The 18,992-nt window shown below is 39.8% G+C and overlaps 1 protein-coding gene across 2 annotated transcripts in view; it reads right to left on the bottom strand.

Moving 5' to 3' along the window:
• Positions 1–18,992, bottom strand: part of ANKRD55 (ankyrin repeat domain 55) — a 415,656-nt gene that overhangs the window by 48,853 nt on the left and 347,811 nt on the right. For both annotated transcript variants that reach the window (XM_082457594.1, XM_082457595.1), the window contains 3 exons: positions 13,372–13,494; positions 6,668–6,798; positions 2,793–2,902 (listed from right to left, as the gene is read on the bottom strand). In XM_082457594.1, the coding sequence (XP_082313720.1) occupies positions 2,793–2,902; positions 6,668–6,798; positions 13,372–13,494 (364 nt within the window). The remainder of the gene's footprint in view (positions 1–2,792; positions 2,903–6,667; positions 6,799–13,371; positions 13,495–18,992) is intronic.

The raw sequence follows: 18,992 nt of genomic DNA, 5'->3' as shown, positions 1-18,992 counted from the left end.
CACCCCCTGAAAGGAGTTCAGGGTGGAGATCAGGAATGAGGCACTCTGTGCTGTGCGAAAAACTGGCAGAACTGGCCTTCAGATAGTTAGATATTTTCAGGAGAAGATTTTATGAGCCCAATTCTTGCATCTCCTCATATCTAGAAAAGCACTAAAATCTTTCATGGTGACATCTGCTCCTCGTGACTAGCAGCAACCTTCTGCAAAAATGTGTGCTTGATTGCACGTACTCCCCCTTCACTGAAATCACATATATACTGACCTTCTCCCCTACCCCTCTGCAGCAGTTTCTCAGAGCTATCTGAAATGCTCTCTCCTGGGCTATAAGTCCTCATTTTGCCCCAAATAAAACTTAACTCACAACTCTCACGTTGTGCTTTTTTTTTTTTTTTTCAGTCGACAGTTGTTAAGGTTTACCCCAATTCATTTTTGGAGAACATTTAACAGGTATGATAATTTTAGTTTTGGAATATTTAATCTTAACCTTTGGGTTTTACTAGTTACAGCAGCTAGCATTACCATCACTAAAGCAGATTTTATCTTCCAGAATTAGCTAACTGTCCATTTAGGACAATAAAACTATATCATCAGCACACAGAGGATGTTTATTTTTCTGGCTTCAGCTCTTCCCAAGGTGGTGACTGGGTCATTTGGGACAATTTCACGAGAAGGGGAAGCCACAGCTCTGTGCTATCTCAGTTACAGTGATGTAATGTAAATCCTAGAGAGTCTAGGGGCACCGCTGGGCATAATAAGATATAGTCTAATAAGTCCACAAAAGAGGAAGTACACTTAGATTAGTTTTTAATATATTATTGTAGTGATTTCAGATGATGAGCCTAATCTATTGACCAAATTGATCTTGAGTGTGATTTTGACTGCCAAGGCTTAGTTCACCCCTCAGGTGCAATGGTTTAATGGCAGAGCCAGGTTTTCACCAAAAGTCTTGCCCCCCTTTCTTGGATTGGAGTCATCGCCGGGAGGTGGATTCTTGGTCAGGGACTATGTTCCCCATCGCTCTTTATGGCCAAATGACTCATCCTTATTGATGGAATGTGAGCAGAAGTGAATTGTGTCATTTACAGGCTGAGATCTGAAAGAAACAAGTGAGGCTTATCTAAGCTCCTCTTACCCTATCTGCAGGCTGAACAAAAAGGATTCTGTGATGCTAGGAGATGATGAAGCCACAAGCTTGCATCCCTGAATTACCTGTGGAGGGGAGGCCCCCTGCCCCCATCCAGGAAACCTACATTGGACTAAACTTTTATCATGTTAAAATGCTGAAGCTTTGGGTTTTACTTGTTACAACAGCTATGATTACCATAACTAAAGCAGGTGTTCATTTTCCAGAATCAGGTAGATTTTGAAATGACTACTCTGAGTGAGGCAGGTAAAAATCATCTAAGTGGAGTAAACTGGGGCAGAATAATCTTAAAAGGTACGTTTAAAATGTATTTTCTAAAGATCAGTCTTGGGAAGACAGTATGATTTTGTGACTAGATATTTTTGTGGGCTGTCTAGAAAAGGCACTCTTTTTTCATCAAAAGGTGGTCATCTTTTTATGATGTCTACTGATTGTTAGCTCTGGGCTTGCTGTTTCTTCTCTAAACTTCCTTGTTTTGTTGGGCTTTGAGTAAATCCTAGTTTTCTATTATTCCTGGATATGATCCAATGACAATAGAGGCAAGGCTTGGTTGGGAATAGTCCTGGAATTTCCCAAGTCCTTTAACTTCAGTGTAAACACACTGAAATGAAGAAATCCTATTACCTCTCAACCTGGAAGGGGCCTTGGTCTCCTCAACCCCCGCAAGGCTTCAGTTTACTTCCGAACACAGGGTCTGAAGGAGGCAGCAGAATGCACCCACCGTGCTGCTGGCCTGCAGCCTAGCTCTGGGGAGCGTGAAGTTCCTGTCAGAGGCCTGCTCTGTCAGCAGAGGTTCAGGAAGTGCCTGGAACGGAACCTTGCTGATTCCACAGTGGGAAGTGTGCTGTCATCAAGCTGCCAGAAGGGGCTTTCGAAAGACTGGGGACCCAGGCCACTTGGATACAGAGGCCTGGGGGAGCTACACTTGGTCTGGGCAAAGCTTTTTCCTTTGTTGCTCAATCGTCTTACAAAAAGGTGACCTCAATCATCCAACTATTTGAGGGCTTTCTGTGCATGATCTCCAGCAGCACACACTTCTGGTTTTCCTTCTCACCCACTGGTCCCCCTGTCTCAGTCTCCTTTGCTGGGTCTTTGCCTCCTTCCAGCCCATAAATGTTGGCATGACTCTGGGTTCATACATTAACCTTCTCTTACCCTGTTTGGTTTCCATCACAGCACTCGTCACTATTTGAAATTATCCTATTTATTTGTTTACTAGTGTGCCACTTAACTCCTTCACTAGAAAGTAAGCTCTGTGAGGTCAGAGACACTGTCTTGCTCACTGGGGAACTCTAGGGCCTAGAGCGGTGGTTGGTCCATAACAAGCACTCAATAAATAGTTATTGAGTTAATAATTGACTGATTAATTGAATGAATGAATATATGAAATTCAGATGATGACAAACAGCATTTCTTCTTAAATCAGAGACTAGGAGAAAAGGGTTTTATCGAAGTAAAATTGGGATTGAGACTAGAGTTGAGATTGTTCCAGGATATTTTGATTCACTGAGATGGGGTCCTGTCTCCTGCAAATACCAAAAAAATGGATGGATTTTGTTTTTATTTGCCACATGGATTGGATTAGATGACCTTCTAATCCAAGTTGGGTGCCTCCCAACTTGAGCGTCGTGTGAACCTGGCTACGTACCTCACATCAGGCTCAGCGGTGGCAGCGTGCAGTGGCAGACGGCCATTTTTATCAGGGATATTGTGCTTGGCACCATTTCTTAGTAGACTCACACAGCCTTCCAGCCAACCCTGGAAGAGCAAGAGCATAGTTATGTAACACAATCTCGCATAACATAGTAACAGAGTCCAACAAACTTTCTCCAGTTTTCTTTCCCTTTCTTCTTTGGTTTGGCTAAAAACATGTTCTATTGGACCTGAAGTGGTTGGTTAAGGACCATAACTCCCATTTAGACAACAGAGGGCTGAAGGTCTTGAGGTGTGGATTCCTGAGTCTTCTGGGACCTTTACCCTGTAAGATGCAGACTGATTCCTGGACTCTTCTGCGTCTGCCTCCCCATTTCTAGGGTCACTTGCTGGCATTCCACTTTTATACCCAGTTCCTAGAGCCAAATGTGGCATGTGATGGGGGTGATTAATCAGCTCTAGATCCTTATTCTATGGGCTTAGCTCCAAATCATGCTCGTCAATGGTCTGACCTGGATGTCAGTGTCCAATTCCAAAACTGGGCTCCTATGTCACTCTTGAGTCCCAGCCTCCACTCCATGCCTCAGTTCATCTATATCTGATAAATGGTCCTTCATCCTGTTTTCCAAGTTCTTTTTCTAGTAACCACAAAGATAATATCTTGCTTATTCTAGTCAGTCCCCTTCCTGATGCCTGGAATTCTAAACTAAGCCCTACTCCAATGGCTGGGACCCTGCCACCCTGTTGACTGATCTTTCTGCTGCTGAATATGGGGCTATCACCAGCACCCTCTAAGGGCTCCCCATTGTTGTGTTTTATCCCCCTATGAATTCCCCAAGAAACTTCCTGTGAACTCCCTGTTGTCTACTAATTCACCAGATTGAGACCTGATATTGCCACATCTGATGCTTGTCCCTCCTTGGTTAGCACTTACAGCTGGGTCATTTCTCCACTGTCTCTCCTATTTCAAAGGGAAAATACAACCGCAGGCTAGTCCTCCCTTTCTGTTTGTTAATACTTTAAGTAACTGACCCAACCCTGCTGATAACTGAGTTTGGCTCATGTGCCAAGGAGAACACCTCCTACATTCATTCAGAATCATTTGGGTTACTCACCTAATTAAAAGTAAACTTATAAGTAAATGAAGTATATAAGTATACTTATAAGTGTATGAAGTATATGAGTATAATAATAACTTATGAGTAACTGAAGTTATTATTATGAAGAATAATAGAATAAAGCTCTATTTTTTCCTGCCTTCTTCCATTCCTGTATAGTTAAGCCTCAAGATTACCCAGTAACAAGAGAAAGATTACTGAAGATTTTCCCATGCAGTACTGGAAGCAATAAAAATGTTACTAAATGCATGGAGGAGAAAAAAAGATAATCATAAGAAAAGAGCTTTTGGTTCTGAAAAGTCTGCAAAAAAAATCTTTCTACAAAAGCACATTAAAATTCATAGGTTCTAAAATTGAATATGGCTTTGTAGAACTGACCAGTAATATCTGTCTTAAGTAGAAGCAAATAATTTTCATAGTTTACTAATGTATTAAATCTGGTTTTAGTTCCTAATGCCCGTCATCAAGTTTTCTGATGAAAAGAGAAAAATATGGCCAGGACACCCAAAAGAAAGGCATGCTGGACAAATTTCAGAGTTGCCAAATTTTTGAGTGGCCAAAGTTTTACAGTTTTTGAAAAACAAATCTTCTGATGGGGAAGGGTTTGAAACATTTTTATCATTTTGCAACATTTCCTGGAACTATGTGTGTATGTGGTTTTCTTTATTTTCTTCAGAAAAGAAATCAGAAAACCATTGACTACATCTGAAACCCATGGTCACTATTCAGAACCAACAAATATGTTTTGGACCTACTATGTTCTGGGTGATTCTGCATGTGGTTCTCCTTCAACAGTGATAAACTTAGGGTATTATTTTTACTACATTTTACAAATGAGGGAAGAGGCATAGGAGGTGAAGAAATTTGCCTAGGATCACACATCTATGGTAAGTTTATTTGTATGTTGAGCTTGAAGCTGTGACTGAGACAGTTTCTGAGTGCTCCCTTTGCCTAATTCCTCTTTAATACTTGAATTCAAACATTGCCAGAGGGAGTGGTGGGCCTCACTGTGTAATCACTAAGATACCACCTACTCTCACCTTCCCAGGGATCCTCAGGAGAGCCAGTGAGGGGCCTGGCCTTGGGCTGCCAGGCAGAGGTGGGGTCAACAGTAAGAGGGTAATGCCCATGCTGTCATGCCGGCGTACTTCCCTATGCAGCTCCTTAGAATGCGTTCCTGGAAAGAGTTGTATGCAACGGTGGCACCTCGCTAGGTTCACTGTTCACTGTGATCTAGAGGAGAACTTCTTCCCAGTCCCTTAAGTGCTGTCTAGCCCAAGAAATTTGAAATTTTGAATTTTAGAATTTTGAAAGAAGTGTAGCTTGGTTTCACTCTCTTCTGCATGCTAGTGGCAGTTAGTTAAATTTAGAAACCATCTCTATTCCCTTCCTCCATCCCCTGATCCAAATTTTCTCTTTTCCTCATCTCGGACACCAAAAATCCCTAAAGCAAGAACAGTTATTAGGGCATGTGCCAGAAGGGAGGAGGACTCAGAGGGCCATCGTAAGTCTGTCTGAGACACTGGACTTCACCTAGTACTCACAGATCAGTGTGTTTTAAACTTGAATGGGCATAAAAATTGTTGGGGAGATTTGTTTAACATGCAGGCACTTCTCTCTCCACCCATAACCCCTGTCCTGCTCCCAGAGTGTCTGACTCAGGAGGTCTAGGGTGTAATCCAGGAACCCACATTTGAAACAAGCACCCCAACACTTTGAAAAATTCTTCCCAGTTTCATGTGTGAGTCCTAGAGAAAGAGGGCATGCAAATAAGAAATGAAAGAGCAGTGTCTAAAGAAAATCTCTGTGAGGACTGGGCAATGCTTTATTGCAAGCAGGAAGGTGTGGAAGGTGTGGTGTTTGGGGAAGGGAAGTGTTCTACTTGTCCAGGGCAGCTTCAGGACACCGTGGGTGAATCCACCACTGTCAACGGGCGGCAACAGCAAATGCAAGAAGCTGCATCGGCAGCAACAGTGGTTATGATGAAGATTTCCAGGAGCCACGTTGGAGAGGAGGGAGAATGATGACCTTTGTGTGGCACCAAGGAGGACTTGTTTGACGTGGACTCAAGATAGCCCTGGAGTCTCCCGAAAGGATTACAGGGAAGATTTGAGAGGAGAGAGGTTTGAAGATTTTCAGTAAGGCTTCACCAAGCTTGTGCTAATGTTGGGAAATGGCAGACTGAAATCTCTTGTGTTGAGGACTGGCTCTATATAATTTTTAAGTCAGGCACTGATTGGGGGTTGAATCCTATGCTTGGTGTTGTCCTTTAAGAGACTGGTATTTCTCCCCTACTCCCTACCCACCACTCTTCCCAGTTCTCATTGTTCTCTACTTTGCTCATCCTTCAGCTTCCACTCAACTAATCCTGCCCTAAAAAGGTTAACTGCAGCTTCAAGTGTTACCACCCACTGAGGGTATTAACAGAGGGCATTCTTAGAAGGAGTACCAAGTGTGTTGAGAAATGCCCCAAGGGAAATTCTGATGCAATTAAGATGGAAAAGAATATTTCTCTCATGGCAATATCACCTCTAACTTAGAGGATTGTTAGGAAGATCCAAAATGACTTAAATCCATGAAATCAACTCTAAGTCGTTATATAAATGTTGGAGATGATTAAAGCAAAACTTTAACGTTCTATTTCTGTTGGCCAGCTGCACAAATCCAAGAACACTCTTCTGCAAGTGGGGCCCCCTAACAACACATTTAGTCCACCCCACTCTTTGACAGCCATCACAGACACAGTTGGTACCAGATAGGTTGCCAGGCATAGACTTGTGCGGCCATAAGCGTCCTGCATGTTAATATTGGCTCCCATCTTCAACAGCAGCTTCACTGTGTCCACTTGACGTCCAGAAACTGCATGCATTAAGGGTGTACATCCTAGAACGAGACATTTCAACAGCTCTTAAGAATGTGTGACTTGTGACTTCAGACTGTACTACAAAGCTACAGTGATCAAGACAGCATGGTACTGGCACAAAAACAGAAATATAGATCAATGGAATAGGATAGAAAGCTCAGAGATAAACCCACGCACATATGGTCACCTTATCTTTGATTAAAGAGGCAAGAATATACAATGGAGAAAAGACAGCCTCTTCAATAAGTTGTGCTGGGAAAACTGGACAGCTACATGTAAAAGAATGAAATTAGAACACTTCCTAATACCATATACAAAAATAAACTCAAAATGTATTAAAGACCTAAATGTAAGGCCAGACACTATAAAACTCTTGGAGGAAAACATAGGAAGAACACTCTTTGACATGAATCACAGCAAGATCCTTTTTGACCCAACTCCTAGAGTAATGGAAATAAAAACAAAAATAAACAAATAGGACCTAATGAAACTCAAAAGCTTTTGCACAGCAAAGGAAACCATAAACAAGATGAAAAGACAACCCTCAGAATGGGAGAAAATATTTGCAAATGAAGCAACTGACAAAGGATTCATCTCCAAAATATACAAGCAGCTCATGCAGCTCAACATCAAAACAACAAACAACCCAATCCAAAATTGGGCAGAAGACCTAAATAGACATTTCTCCAAAGAAGATATACAGATTGCCAACAAACACATGAAAGGATGCTCAACATCACTAATCATTAGAGAAATGCAAATCAAAACTACAATGAGGTATCACCTCATACCAGTCAGAATGGCCATCATCAAAAAATCTACAAACAATAAATGCTGGAGAGGGTGTGGAAAAAAGGGAACCCTCTTGCACTGCTGGTGGGAATGTAAATTGATACAGCCACTATGGAGAAGAGCATGGAGGTTCCTTAAAAAACTAAAAATAGAATTACCATATGACCCAGCAATCCCACTACTGGGCATATACACTGAGAAAACCATAATTCAAAAAGAGTCATGTACCACAATGTTCATTTCAGCACTATTTACAATAGCCAGGTCATGGAAGCAACCTAAGTGTCCATCGACAGATGAATGGATAGAGAAGATGTGGCACATATATACAATGGAATATTACTCGGCCATGAAAAGAAATGAAATTGAGTTATTTGTAGTGATGTGGATGGACCTAGAGTCTGTCACACAGAGTGAAGTAAGTCAGAAAGAGAAAAACAAATACCATATGCTAACACATATATATGGAAACTAAAAAAAAAATGGTTCTGATGAACCTAGGGGCAGGACAGGAATAAAGACACAGACGTAGAGAATGGACTTGAGGACACGGAGGGGGGAAGGGTAAGCTGGGACGAAGTGAGATGGTGGCATAGACATATATACACTACCAAATGTAAAATAGATAGCTAGTGGGAAGCAGCCGCAGAGCCCAGGGAGATTAGCTCAGTGCTTTGTGACCACCTAGAGGGGTGGAATAGGGAGGGTGGGAGGGAGACAGAAGAGGGAGAGGATAAGGGGATATATGTATATGTATAGCTGATTCACTTTGTTACACAGCAGAAACCAACACACCATTGTAAAGCAATTATACTCCAATAAAGATGTAAAAAAAAAAATAAATATAACATGTTATGAAAAAAAAATGTTTGACTTGTGAAATTTATGAGTAGACTTTAGTTGCCTGTTCATTTATTATGCTCTTTGCAGATGAACTACCCTCAACACAAACTCAGCTGTTGAGCTGAAGAGAGATGATGCTTGTTGCTACATTTATATAAACTATGTATTTTTCACACCCTATTAAATCTTTTGTAATTTTGCTGTAATTGGTTGATTAAAACATTTTGTGCAGATGATAAAATTTGCTTATTACTACCTTGGGAATCAGCATAATTTGGGACATAACAGGCAGGTTTATCCTGACTTGGTTTGAACAATGCAGAATCTGGAAGTATCTTTGGAAAGCAATGCCAGCTAGGCAGACAGGTGCAGCACACATTTATTGGAGGTGGTAAGTGATACAGGGCAGTGATGGTAGCCTAGCCTTGGGTTGTACAAATTCTTGCTAAAAGGGGCCACTTTTACTGAAATACTTTTCTGTTTTTGGAATCAATATAGGCCACATTTGGTTTTTCATGTGTTTTCTTCCTGAATAAAAACAGAGATGAAATTACACATTCTGATGAACTTTGCAGGGCTGTTGGAACAAGCCATACTGGTGAGGCAGAATCCAGGTAGGTGCTTCACACTCCTTCAGGTGAAGAAACCAACGTCAGACATATCCCTTTCCCAGCTGAGACTTGTTTAGATGTCTTCTGATTGGAGATTCATGTAGAGGTTATAATTCTTCTCCAGGTGAACTGCAAACTATGACCTCAGTGATCCCTGAGAATGGATAAATTCCAGGACTACTGTTCTTATTGAAAGATTGCAGCCAGGAACCCAGTTTCTCTCCAAATTTCTCCCTTCTAGTATTCTTCCAGGCATCTGTACTGGGTAAAAGCAGCAATGAAGTGCTCTGTCTTAAATAGTGGCAAATTTTTTCTCTCTCTCCCCTCCTCTTTCTTCTCTTCTCTCTTTCCCTCTCCCTCTTTTCCCTTATTTCCCTTCCTCCCTCCCCCCTTCCTTCCTCCCTCCCTCTATCCCTCCCTCCCTTCCTTCCTCCCTTCCTTTCCTTCTTCCCTCCCTCCCTCTTTATTTTATTTTATTTTTTTGCTTATGGGTGTTGAATTGCTCCAGCACCATTTGTTGAAGAGGCTTTCTTCCACTAAACTACATTTGCATCTTTGTCAAATATCAGTTAAGCATATTTGTGTGAGTCTGAGTTCTCTGTTCTTTCCCATTGATCTATGTGTCTATCCGTCAGCCCATACTACATAGTCTTGATTTCTGTAGCTATATAGTAAGTCTTGAAATTGGGTAGACTGATTCTCTCCCACTTTATTCTTCTTTTTCAAAATTGTTTTAACTATCTTAGTTTCTTTGCTTTCTATATAAATTTTAGATAATCTTGTCTATATCCACAAAAAAAAAATCTTGCTGCAGTCTGATAGAAATTGCATTAAACCTGTATAAGAATTTGGGGAGCACTGCATGTTTACTATATTGAATCTTCTAATCCGTGAACATGGTATGTCTCTCCATTTATTTAGATCTACGATTTCTTTCATCAGCAATTTGTAGTTTACAGTATACAAGTCTTGTATGTATTTTGTTTTATTGACACCTAAATATTCTTTATTGAGTGATTTTACTTGGTATTGTGGTTTTAATTTTGGTGTCCATGTGTCCATTTCTAATATATAGAAATAAATTTGTTTTTGTGTATTGATCTTGTGTCCTGTGACCTTGCTCAACTAACTAGTGGCAGGAGTTTTTGGTAGGTTCCTTAGGATATTCTATGTAGACAATCAAGCTGTGCAAAAAAGGAACAGTTTTATTTTTCTTTTTCAATATGTATGCTTTTTATTTTTTATTTCCTTTTCTTGCCTTTTTGCACTGGCTAAGTACTATGCTGAATATGAGAGAGAGAGGGCATTTTTGCTTTGTTGCCCATCTTAGGGGCAAAGCATTCAGTCTTTCACCAGTAAGTAAAATGTTAGCTCTAGAGTTTTTTTGTAGGTACGCTTTATCAAATTTAGGAAGTTCCCCTCTATTCCTATTTTCTGAGAGTTTTTAATCATGAATGTGTGCTAAGTTTTGTCAAATGCTTTTTCTGCATCCATTGATATGATCATGTGATTTTTCTTCTGTAGCTGGTTAATATGATGGATTACACAGATTGAGTTTCAAGTACTGAAATAGACTTACATTCCTAGAACAAACCACACTTGGTCATGGTGTATAATTCTTTTTATATATTACTGAATTCTATTTGCTGATTTTTGCTAAGGATGTCTGTCTGTATCTGTATTCATGTGGAGTATTGGTCTGTAAGTTTATTTTTTGTATCATCTTTGTCACATTTTGATATCAGAGTAATACTAGCTTCATAATCATAACCAGGAAAAGCTTCCTCCTCTTATCTTTTCTGGAAGAGATTATGCAGAGTTGATATGAATTTTATTTAAAAGTTTGTAGAAGTTTCCAGTGGAATCATCTAGGCCTGATGATGTCTTTTTCTGGGAATTTTAAAATTATGAATTTAAGTTCCTTAATAGTTATAGGACTATTCAAATAATGTTTCCTATTGGATGAACTGTGGTAGTTTATCTTTTTTGAGGAATTGATCCATTTCATCTAAATATTCAAATCATGTGTGCAGAGTTGCTTGTTGTATTTTCTTATTATCTGCAGGGTCATTCCTGACAGTGATAATTTGTGTCTTCTTACATTTTCTTTTTGTCATTATTGCTAGAGGTTTGCCAATTTTATTGATCTTTTCAAAGAATTAGTTCCTTGTTTCATTGATTTTCTCTATTTTCTGTTTTCAATTTCATTGATTTCCATTCTTCTCTTTATTACTTCTTTCCTTCTGTTTGCTTTGGGTTTATTTTACACTACATTTTCTAGGTTCTTGAGGTGAGAACTTAGAGTATTGACCAATACTTTTCCTCTTTTCTAATGAATGTATTTAGTGCCATAAATTTCCCTCTTAGCATTGCTTTAGATATGTGCCACAAATTTTGATATGTTGTATCTTTGTTTCCATTCATAATCAGTTAGTACAAGCCAGGATTGAACGCAATCAGTCTGACTCTTGTATTTATCACACAAGTGGTGTTTAACCTTTGACTCTTCTCATTCCCAACTTCTAACATCAAGGCAGATGTACAAATAATTCTGCTTTAAAAAACGAATGAACAAAAAACTACCATGGATAAATTAGGGAGCACCCACATACTTTACAAAACATCTTATTGTCATGATAAGGGAATCCCAAGCTCCTCTTGGGACAGGTCAACTGGTTAAAAGTCATTAATGACTTCCTAGAAATACTAGGATAGAGAAACCAATGCTAAATCCTTTGTTATAGTTCCATAGGTCCTTGAGGCTGTCACTTCTTCCTCTTTTCCTCCTCCCTCTTTTTCTTCTCCTCCTTCTTCTTCTTTGTCTTCATCTTCATTTTCTAACCCTGTTTTCTTTCAGTGGTTCAGATTTGTTTCATTTCTATTGTTCTATTTTCAAGTTCATTGATCCTTTCCTCTGCTTCCTCACTCTACTGCTGAGCTTAGCCATTGAGTTTTTAATTGTAATTATTGTATTTTTCAGTTTTAAAATTTTCCATTTGGTTCTTCTTTATATCTGTATTTCTTTGCTGAGCCTTTCTATTTTTTCATTTGTTTCAAGCATATTTGTAATTGCTCATTGAAGCATTTTTTTCATGGCTACTTGAAGATCTTTGCCAGATAATTCTAACATCTGTCATCTCAGTGTTGGCATCTATTGATGGTCTTTTTCCATTCAGTTTGAGGTCTTACTGATACTTGGTATGTCAAGTGATTTTCTACCGAAACTTGGACATTTGGGGTATTGCATTATGAGTTGCCTAAATCTTACTTAAATCCTCTGTTTTAGCTGGCTTTCTCTGATACTGCTCCAAAGGGTACGTGAAGGGGGAGGGGTGCCACTTCATTATTGCCAGGTGGGATTAGAAGTCTAAGTCCCCTACTTAGCCTTCATTGACATCTAAGGGAGAAGACTTTTCATTACTGCGTGGTGGTGAGAGTCCTAATTCTCAAGAAGGATTCCTCTGACACTGCCTCAGCAGTGGGGATATGGAGACTTCATTACCATGTGAAGGTGGAGGCCCAGGCTCCACGCTTGGTCTTTGCTGGAATGAGTGGGGTTGGGGTCATAGTTTTTTGGGTTTTTTTGGTGGTAGTATTTGATGGAGTAGACTCATTATTGTCTAAAAGTTTTCTGTCTTGCTATGCAGTCCCTTTCTTTGTTCTTTGGCTAGAGAGCAGGCTTTTGTTGGGGGCTTTTTTGACCTCTGCCCACTGGCATTCCTATGTTGTCAGCTTCTTCAGCTCCAAGTCTGGGAAGTATGAGGCAAAAAGGAAGCCCAGGAAACTCACCACTATGTCATTCCTTGGGTCCCATGGTCCTAGCTAGTCTGTCATTTTCTCTCCACCTTCCAGAGTGTTCTTATGTTTATGCTATATACAATGTTCAGGATTTTTAGTTGTATTTAGCAGAAGGAATAAAGAAAAAAAGTACTACTTCTACTCCATCTTCCCAGAAGCAGAAATCCTTGCTCTCTGGCTTTAATAACCGCACTTTCCCAACATCCACTGCTACCAAAAATAGCCTCCTCTTTTCATACCCATTTTCTAACTTCAACTAATTGGCCTATCTACTTTAGTCACTCATACAAAGAAGTTGAAGACAAACTCAAACCAAACAACTTCATGAGAAGAGGTGATGTAAAAGAATTTGAAGATTTGTGTCCATGACTCTCATTAAATAAAATGCTGAGGAACCTGCACACGGCTACAAGCAGGATATTCCTTGACCCTCCAGTAACAAAGTAGCTTGTCAAATATAATTTTATTAACATTGTTCACCTCTGGAGGCCATCTCTAAAAGGCTAGATCAGAACATTCTGCAGGATTCAAAATACATAAATAGCTCACCTTCACTGTCACAGCATTCTAGGATGGAAGGGTCTTCCCGAATCACGGCAGTCAAAGCATTGACATCTCCGTTAGATGCTGCCTGATAAACCATGGTCAGGTCAACTTCTTCAGATGAATCACCTTCATGAATCAAACAGAGACAAACGTACTGTGTGGAGAGAATTCACTGAAAGAATAACAACACCCAAAGCGTCACCCACACAAGTGATTCATGAAAATCTCTCTGGTGAATCCAGACAGAAGGCTGAGTCATCCTGATCACATGCACCTTACCACTTCTGAAGAAAGGTGGGCCACTGTGGGCTGTGTTGTAACATCACCATATATTGGGAAGGAGCCTGAGGGATTAGGTGTCCTCTGAGATTTAATGATTCTTTCCAAGTATTTGGACTACATGAAATCAGTGAGACCAGATTGGGAAGTGGAGCCCGTATCTTGGTTCAGGGTTTCCTTTTTGATTTGAAATACGTTACTTTCCCTTTCAATGACTCAGTTTACCCACCTTTGAAGGAGATATTGTGCTCCTTATTCTCTGTTCTCTAGTTGGACTCTCTACCCTTTTCCTCTTGCTCTGAACCCTGAAGGCTAACCTTGCTGACCACATCACCCAGGCCCCCTGGCCCTCAGTGTCCATGGGAGGCACTGGTAGGAGAGTGGTAAGGAGAAGAGAGATGGGGCATGTCCTCCTGCTTTCCCCTAGTTCAGGGTCTAGCAGTAGCTGCTTCTCTCCCACCAGGAGGGTCCTCCTCCCCAGAACCAGCCCTCACTGGGCTCCCTGTGGTAACAAACATTGTCCTTTCAACCCTGCCTCATCTCTGTATGTAGTCCCATCACAGAAGCCCTTCATATGAACCACCTGAGGTTTCATGACATGGTGTTCCCAGAAGAAAGAGCTGTATGCAAGTCCTTTGAATTTGGTAGCCACCTGTATCATACCTTTGTGCATGATTGAACCAACTAATAGTATTACCAAAGGTGACAAGAGAACTGTGGGTCAAGTGACCCCAGGGGAGCAATGGAAGGGCTGGGAGACAAGCTTTGTTTACAGGAACACCCTTTGTGAGGTGCTGGGCCAAGCCCCTCTACTTAATTTCTCCCACACATGGCCATGGTTCAGGGAAAATATATGTGTACAAGAAAAGTTTTTAAAACTGTGTTTTTCTACTCGTGTAGGCATTATGCTAGAGATACTTTACAGTTCTAATTGATCTTTAGTTGGCAGTGGTCCTAACCATTTGGTTGGGAAGGGTTGGGCTTTGTTTCTCAGTCCCAGTATTTCTGGGAAGTCACCAATGACTTTTTAACCAGTTGACCTGTCCCAGGAGAAGCTTGTCATTAAAAATGATTCACTTACAACAACAAACTCCGTTGTTAAGTGAGTAGTTGCTCGCTAATTTATCCATGATAGGTTTGTTACTGTAGGTGTTGCTTTTAAAGCCTTCTCACCTTTACATTTGTCTGAGGGCTGGAAGTGAGCAGTGAGGGATGTGAAAGGCAAATGCCACTTCTGTGTGAGTGTAAGGACCCTGGAGCCACACCACTGGGGTTCAATTCCTAGTTTGTACTAACTAGCTGTGTAAATTTGGGCCAGTTACCCTCTCTGGGCCTTAGTTTCCTTGTCTTTAAAATGCAGATGATGATGATGGCAACCATGCATCTCGTAAGGCTGCTGTGAGGGGTAAATGAGTTAATATTTAATCCTATGTGCTTTTAGGACAGGGCATAGTGTGTAGTAAATGCTGTATATACTTTGGTACTACTACTGTTACCATTTTTTTTTTCTGATAGTGTGCAAATTTAGAGAGCATTTGAAATCTGGGGCATGTAGAGAAAAAGGTCTCTCTGATGATGGCTAGCTAAAAGATCCATAGATTGTACAGACCATTCACTCTCTATTAGAAACTCCCCCAGGAGTCTAGACATTTTGTGAATATTGCTCACAATATCTCTGGACACAAGAAATAGGGCCCAGACCCAAGCACAAAGATGGGCCTGGTATCTGGTTGTATGACCACATCCATAGATGCTGATGATGTCACTTCAGAAGGAAGGTCCTGGTGGTGGGCTGAGGTACAAGGTATGCTGTGTTTATAGCCTGTTTATATCTTATACAACGTGTTTATATAACATATATAAACGTGTTTATAACCTGTTCATCACTGCGTGCAATGAAATCTGTAAGGTACATTCATCAGACTGTAGAGTACATACAGCTGAGAGAAACAAGGAATGCATTGCCTGATAGAATTAGAATTCCAAACAACTTGCCAGAAGGATTCTAATAACATTGTATTTAATAGGGATAAACATTTAGTCTGTGAAATATCCAGTTGAACTAAGTGAAGGGTGGTTGAACCTGTAGTTTTTGTTCCTCAATATCCTCTCACCCTGCTGGTGACCTTAACCTGATTATTCTCTAGGGACCACTTCCTCTCCACTTTCAGCACAGGGGGTTGACTACATTCCTGCTCAGGGACAGAACATGTGACCTAGAACTAGCCATTCAGCACCAGCATTATCCTGGCCACAGATATTGGTTCAGGGATGTGCCTCAATCAGAGCCCATAAAAGGCAATGATATTTTGGATATTTTGGGATTGCTGGGAACAAGTTTTGTTCTACCACCCATGGAACTGGGAGTTATTGGGGGGGACATCTTATGGGTGGAGAGCTTATGAATGAAGACAACACAAGAAGAGCAGAGCTGGGCTAAGAGAAAGAAATAATTGACACCTGATGACATCATTTGAATTCCTGAATCAAGCCATACCTTAAGCCAGCACCATTTCTGGAACATTTACATGTCCCAATAAATTTCTTTTTTTGCTTAAGTCAGTTTGCATAGATTTTATGTGTTTGTTTTTCTTTTTAATCACTGCAAGAGTTCTAACAGAAGATTTTAGTGGTGGCACATTAAAAAAGCATTTAGGGATTTAGTTGGGCAATTAACACTATAGGAATTAACAGTGTGACAGTAAACTAGTAGGATCTCTGGCTGCAGTAATAATAGTCTGGTAATGAGACTGAGGGAGATAATAGGCTTTTTCCATTCTTAACCGGTCAGTGTCATGTTGAGATCTATGGCCCATGGATTAAATGGGCTATAGGTAGCTGGAGAACATTCCAAGGAGAGTGACCAGAGTATGACTGGACTTCATGTCACCTGATGAACAGTGAAAGGAAACAGATCTGTTTACTCTGAAGATTACTCTGTGTGGTCACCATGGTTGCCTTCAGATATTTGAAGAGGTTTTTTTTGTTTTTTTAATTAAAAAAACTGTGGTAAATATACATAACATATGCCATTTTAATCATTTTTAAGTGTAGAGTTCAGTGGCTTGATGTACATTCACATTGTTGTGCAACCATCACCACTATTCAGCTTCAGAACTCTTTTCAGCTTCCAAAACTCAGACTCTGTATCCATTAGACAAAAAACTCCCCATTCCTCCCTCCCCTCCATCTCCTGGAAACTACCATTCCATTTTCTGTCTCTATGAATTTGACCACTCTAGATATCTCATTTAAGTGGCATCAATAGTATTTGTCCTTTTGTTACTGGCTTATTTCACTTAGCATAATGTCCTCGAGATTCATCCACATTGTAGCATGTGTCAGAATTTCCTTATTTTTAAAGGTTGAATGATAATCTGTTGTATGTATGTACCACATTTTGTTTATTCATTCATTTACTGGTGGACACTTGGGTTGTTTCCACCTTTTGGCTATTGTGAATAATGCTGCTGCAAACATCGGTATACAAATAACTCTTTCAGACTCTTTCGAGTATATACTTAGAAGTGAAATTGCTGGATCACATGATAATTCTATTTTTAATTTTTTAAGGAACCACTGTACTGTTTTCCAATGTGGCTGCAACATTTTATATTCTCACCAACAATGCACAAGGGTTCCAATTTCCCCATGTCCTTATCAACACTTGTTATTTCCTGTTTTTGCTTCTTACGTTTGTTTGTTGTAATAATAGCTAGCCTAATGGGTGTGAAGTGATATCTTGTGGTTTTGATTTGCATTTCCCTATGATTAGTGATGCTGAGCATCTTTTCATGTGCTTTTTGGCCATTTGTATACCTTCTTTGGAGAAATGTCTAAGTCCTTTGCCCATTTTTAACTGGGGTTGTTTGTTTTTCTGTTAAGTTGTAGAAATTCTTTATATATTCTGGATATTAACTCTATATTAGATATATAATTTGTATACATTTTCTCCCATTCTGTGGGTTGCCTTATCGCTCTGTTGATAGTATCGATGTATAAAAGCATTTAACTTTGATGTAGTTCAATTTGTCTATCTTTTGTTGTCTGTGCTTTTGACATCACATCTAAGAAATTACAGTAAGTCCCCTATATATGAACAAGTTCTGTTCTGAGAGTGTGTTTGTAAGTCCAATTTGTTTGTAAGTCCAACAAAATTAGCCTAGGTACCCAACAAACACAATTGGCTATATGGTACTGTACTGTAATAGGTTTACAGTACTTTTCACACAAATAATACATAAAAAACAAACAAAAAATAATGAAAACATTTTTAATCTTACAGTACAGTACCTTGAAAAGTACAGTAGTACCAGCTACATCACCACTGCTTTTACGCTTGCTTCCAGACATCCTGGGCTTGCAGTAAGGATGCTGTACTACTAAACTTTATACAGTACTGTATGGTACACAAAAGCACAACCACTTGTAGAGGATGCACACATGTGACAATGTGAGCCAGACACATGAACTAACTTATGTAATTGGACATGCAAACTCACATTTGCGTTTTTGAAAGTTTGCAACTTGAAGGATCGTATGTAGGGGACTTACTCTATTGCCAAATTCAATGTCATGAAGCTTTCCCCCTATGTTTTCTTCTAAGAGTTTTATAGTTTTAGGTCTTATGATTAGATCGTTGATCCATTTTGAGTTATTTTTTGTAGATGGTGTTAGGTAAGGGTCTGACTTCATCATTTTGCATGTGGCTGTCCAGTTGTTTCTGCACTATTGCTGAAAAGACAATTCTTCCCCCATTGAATGGTCTTGGCACCCTTGTTGACTCCTCAGTTGCCCCCTAAGTTGACCATAGATATATGAGATTATTTCTAGACTCCCAGTTCTATTCCATGTATCTATATGTTTGTCTTTGTGCCAGTACTACACTGTTTTGATTGCTGTAGCTTTGTAGTATGGTTTGAAATCAGGAAGTGTGAGACCTCCAACTTTGTTCTTCTTTTGTAAGATTTTTTTTGGCTATCTGGGTCCCTTGAAATTCCATATGAATTTTAGGATGGATTTTTATATTTCTGCAAAAACATCATTGGGATTTTGTTAGGGATTGCATCAAATCTGTAAATCTCTTTGGGTGGTATTGACGTCTTAACAATATTGTCTTTCAATCCATGAAACACAAGACATCTTTCCATTTATCGGTGTCTTCTTTAATTTCTTTCAACAATGTTTTGTAGTTTTCAGTGTATAAGTCTTTTGCCTTCTTGGTTAATTTTATTCCTAAGTATTTTATTCTCTTTGATGCTACTGTAAACAGGATTATTTTTCAAAGAGCTTTTAGCCAAGTTTATGGTTAAACTTTTATGTGAAATTCCAGCAGTTAGAAATAG

This window comes from Balaenoptera physalus (assembly GCF_965194825.1).
Source record: "Balaenoptera physalus genome assembly, chromosome: 3".
In the NCBI taxonomy this organism is placed as follows: domain Eukaryota; kingdom Metazoa; phylum Chordata; class Mammalia; order Artiodactyla; family Balaenopteridae; genus Balaenoptera; species Balaenoptera physalus.
The sequence above is the reverse complement of the archived record's forward strand: the minus strand, read 5'-3'. Positions and strand labels throughout refer to the sequence as shown.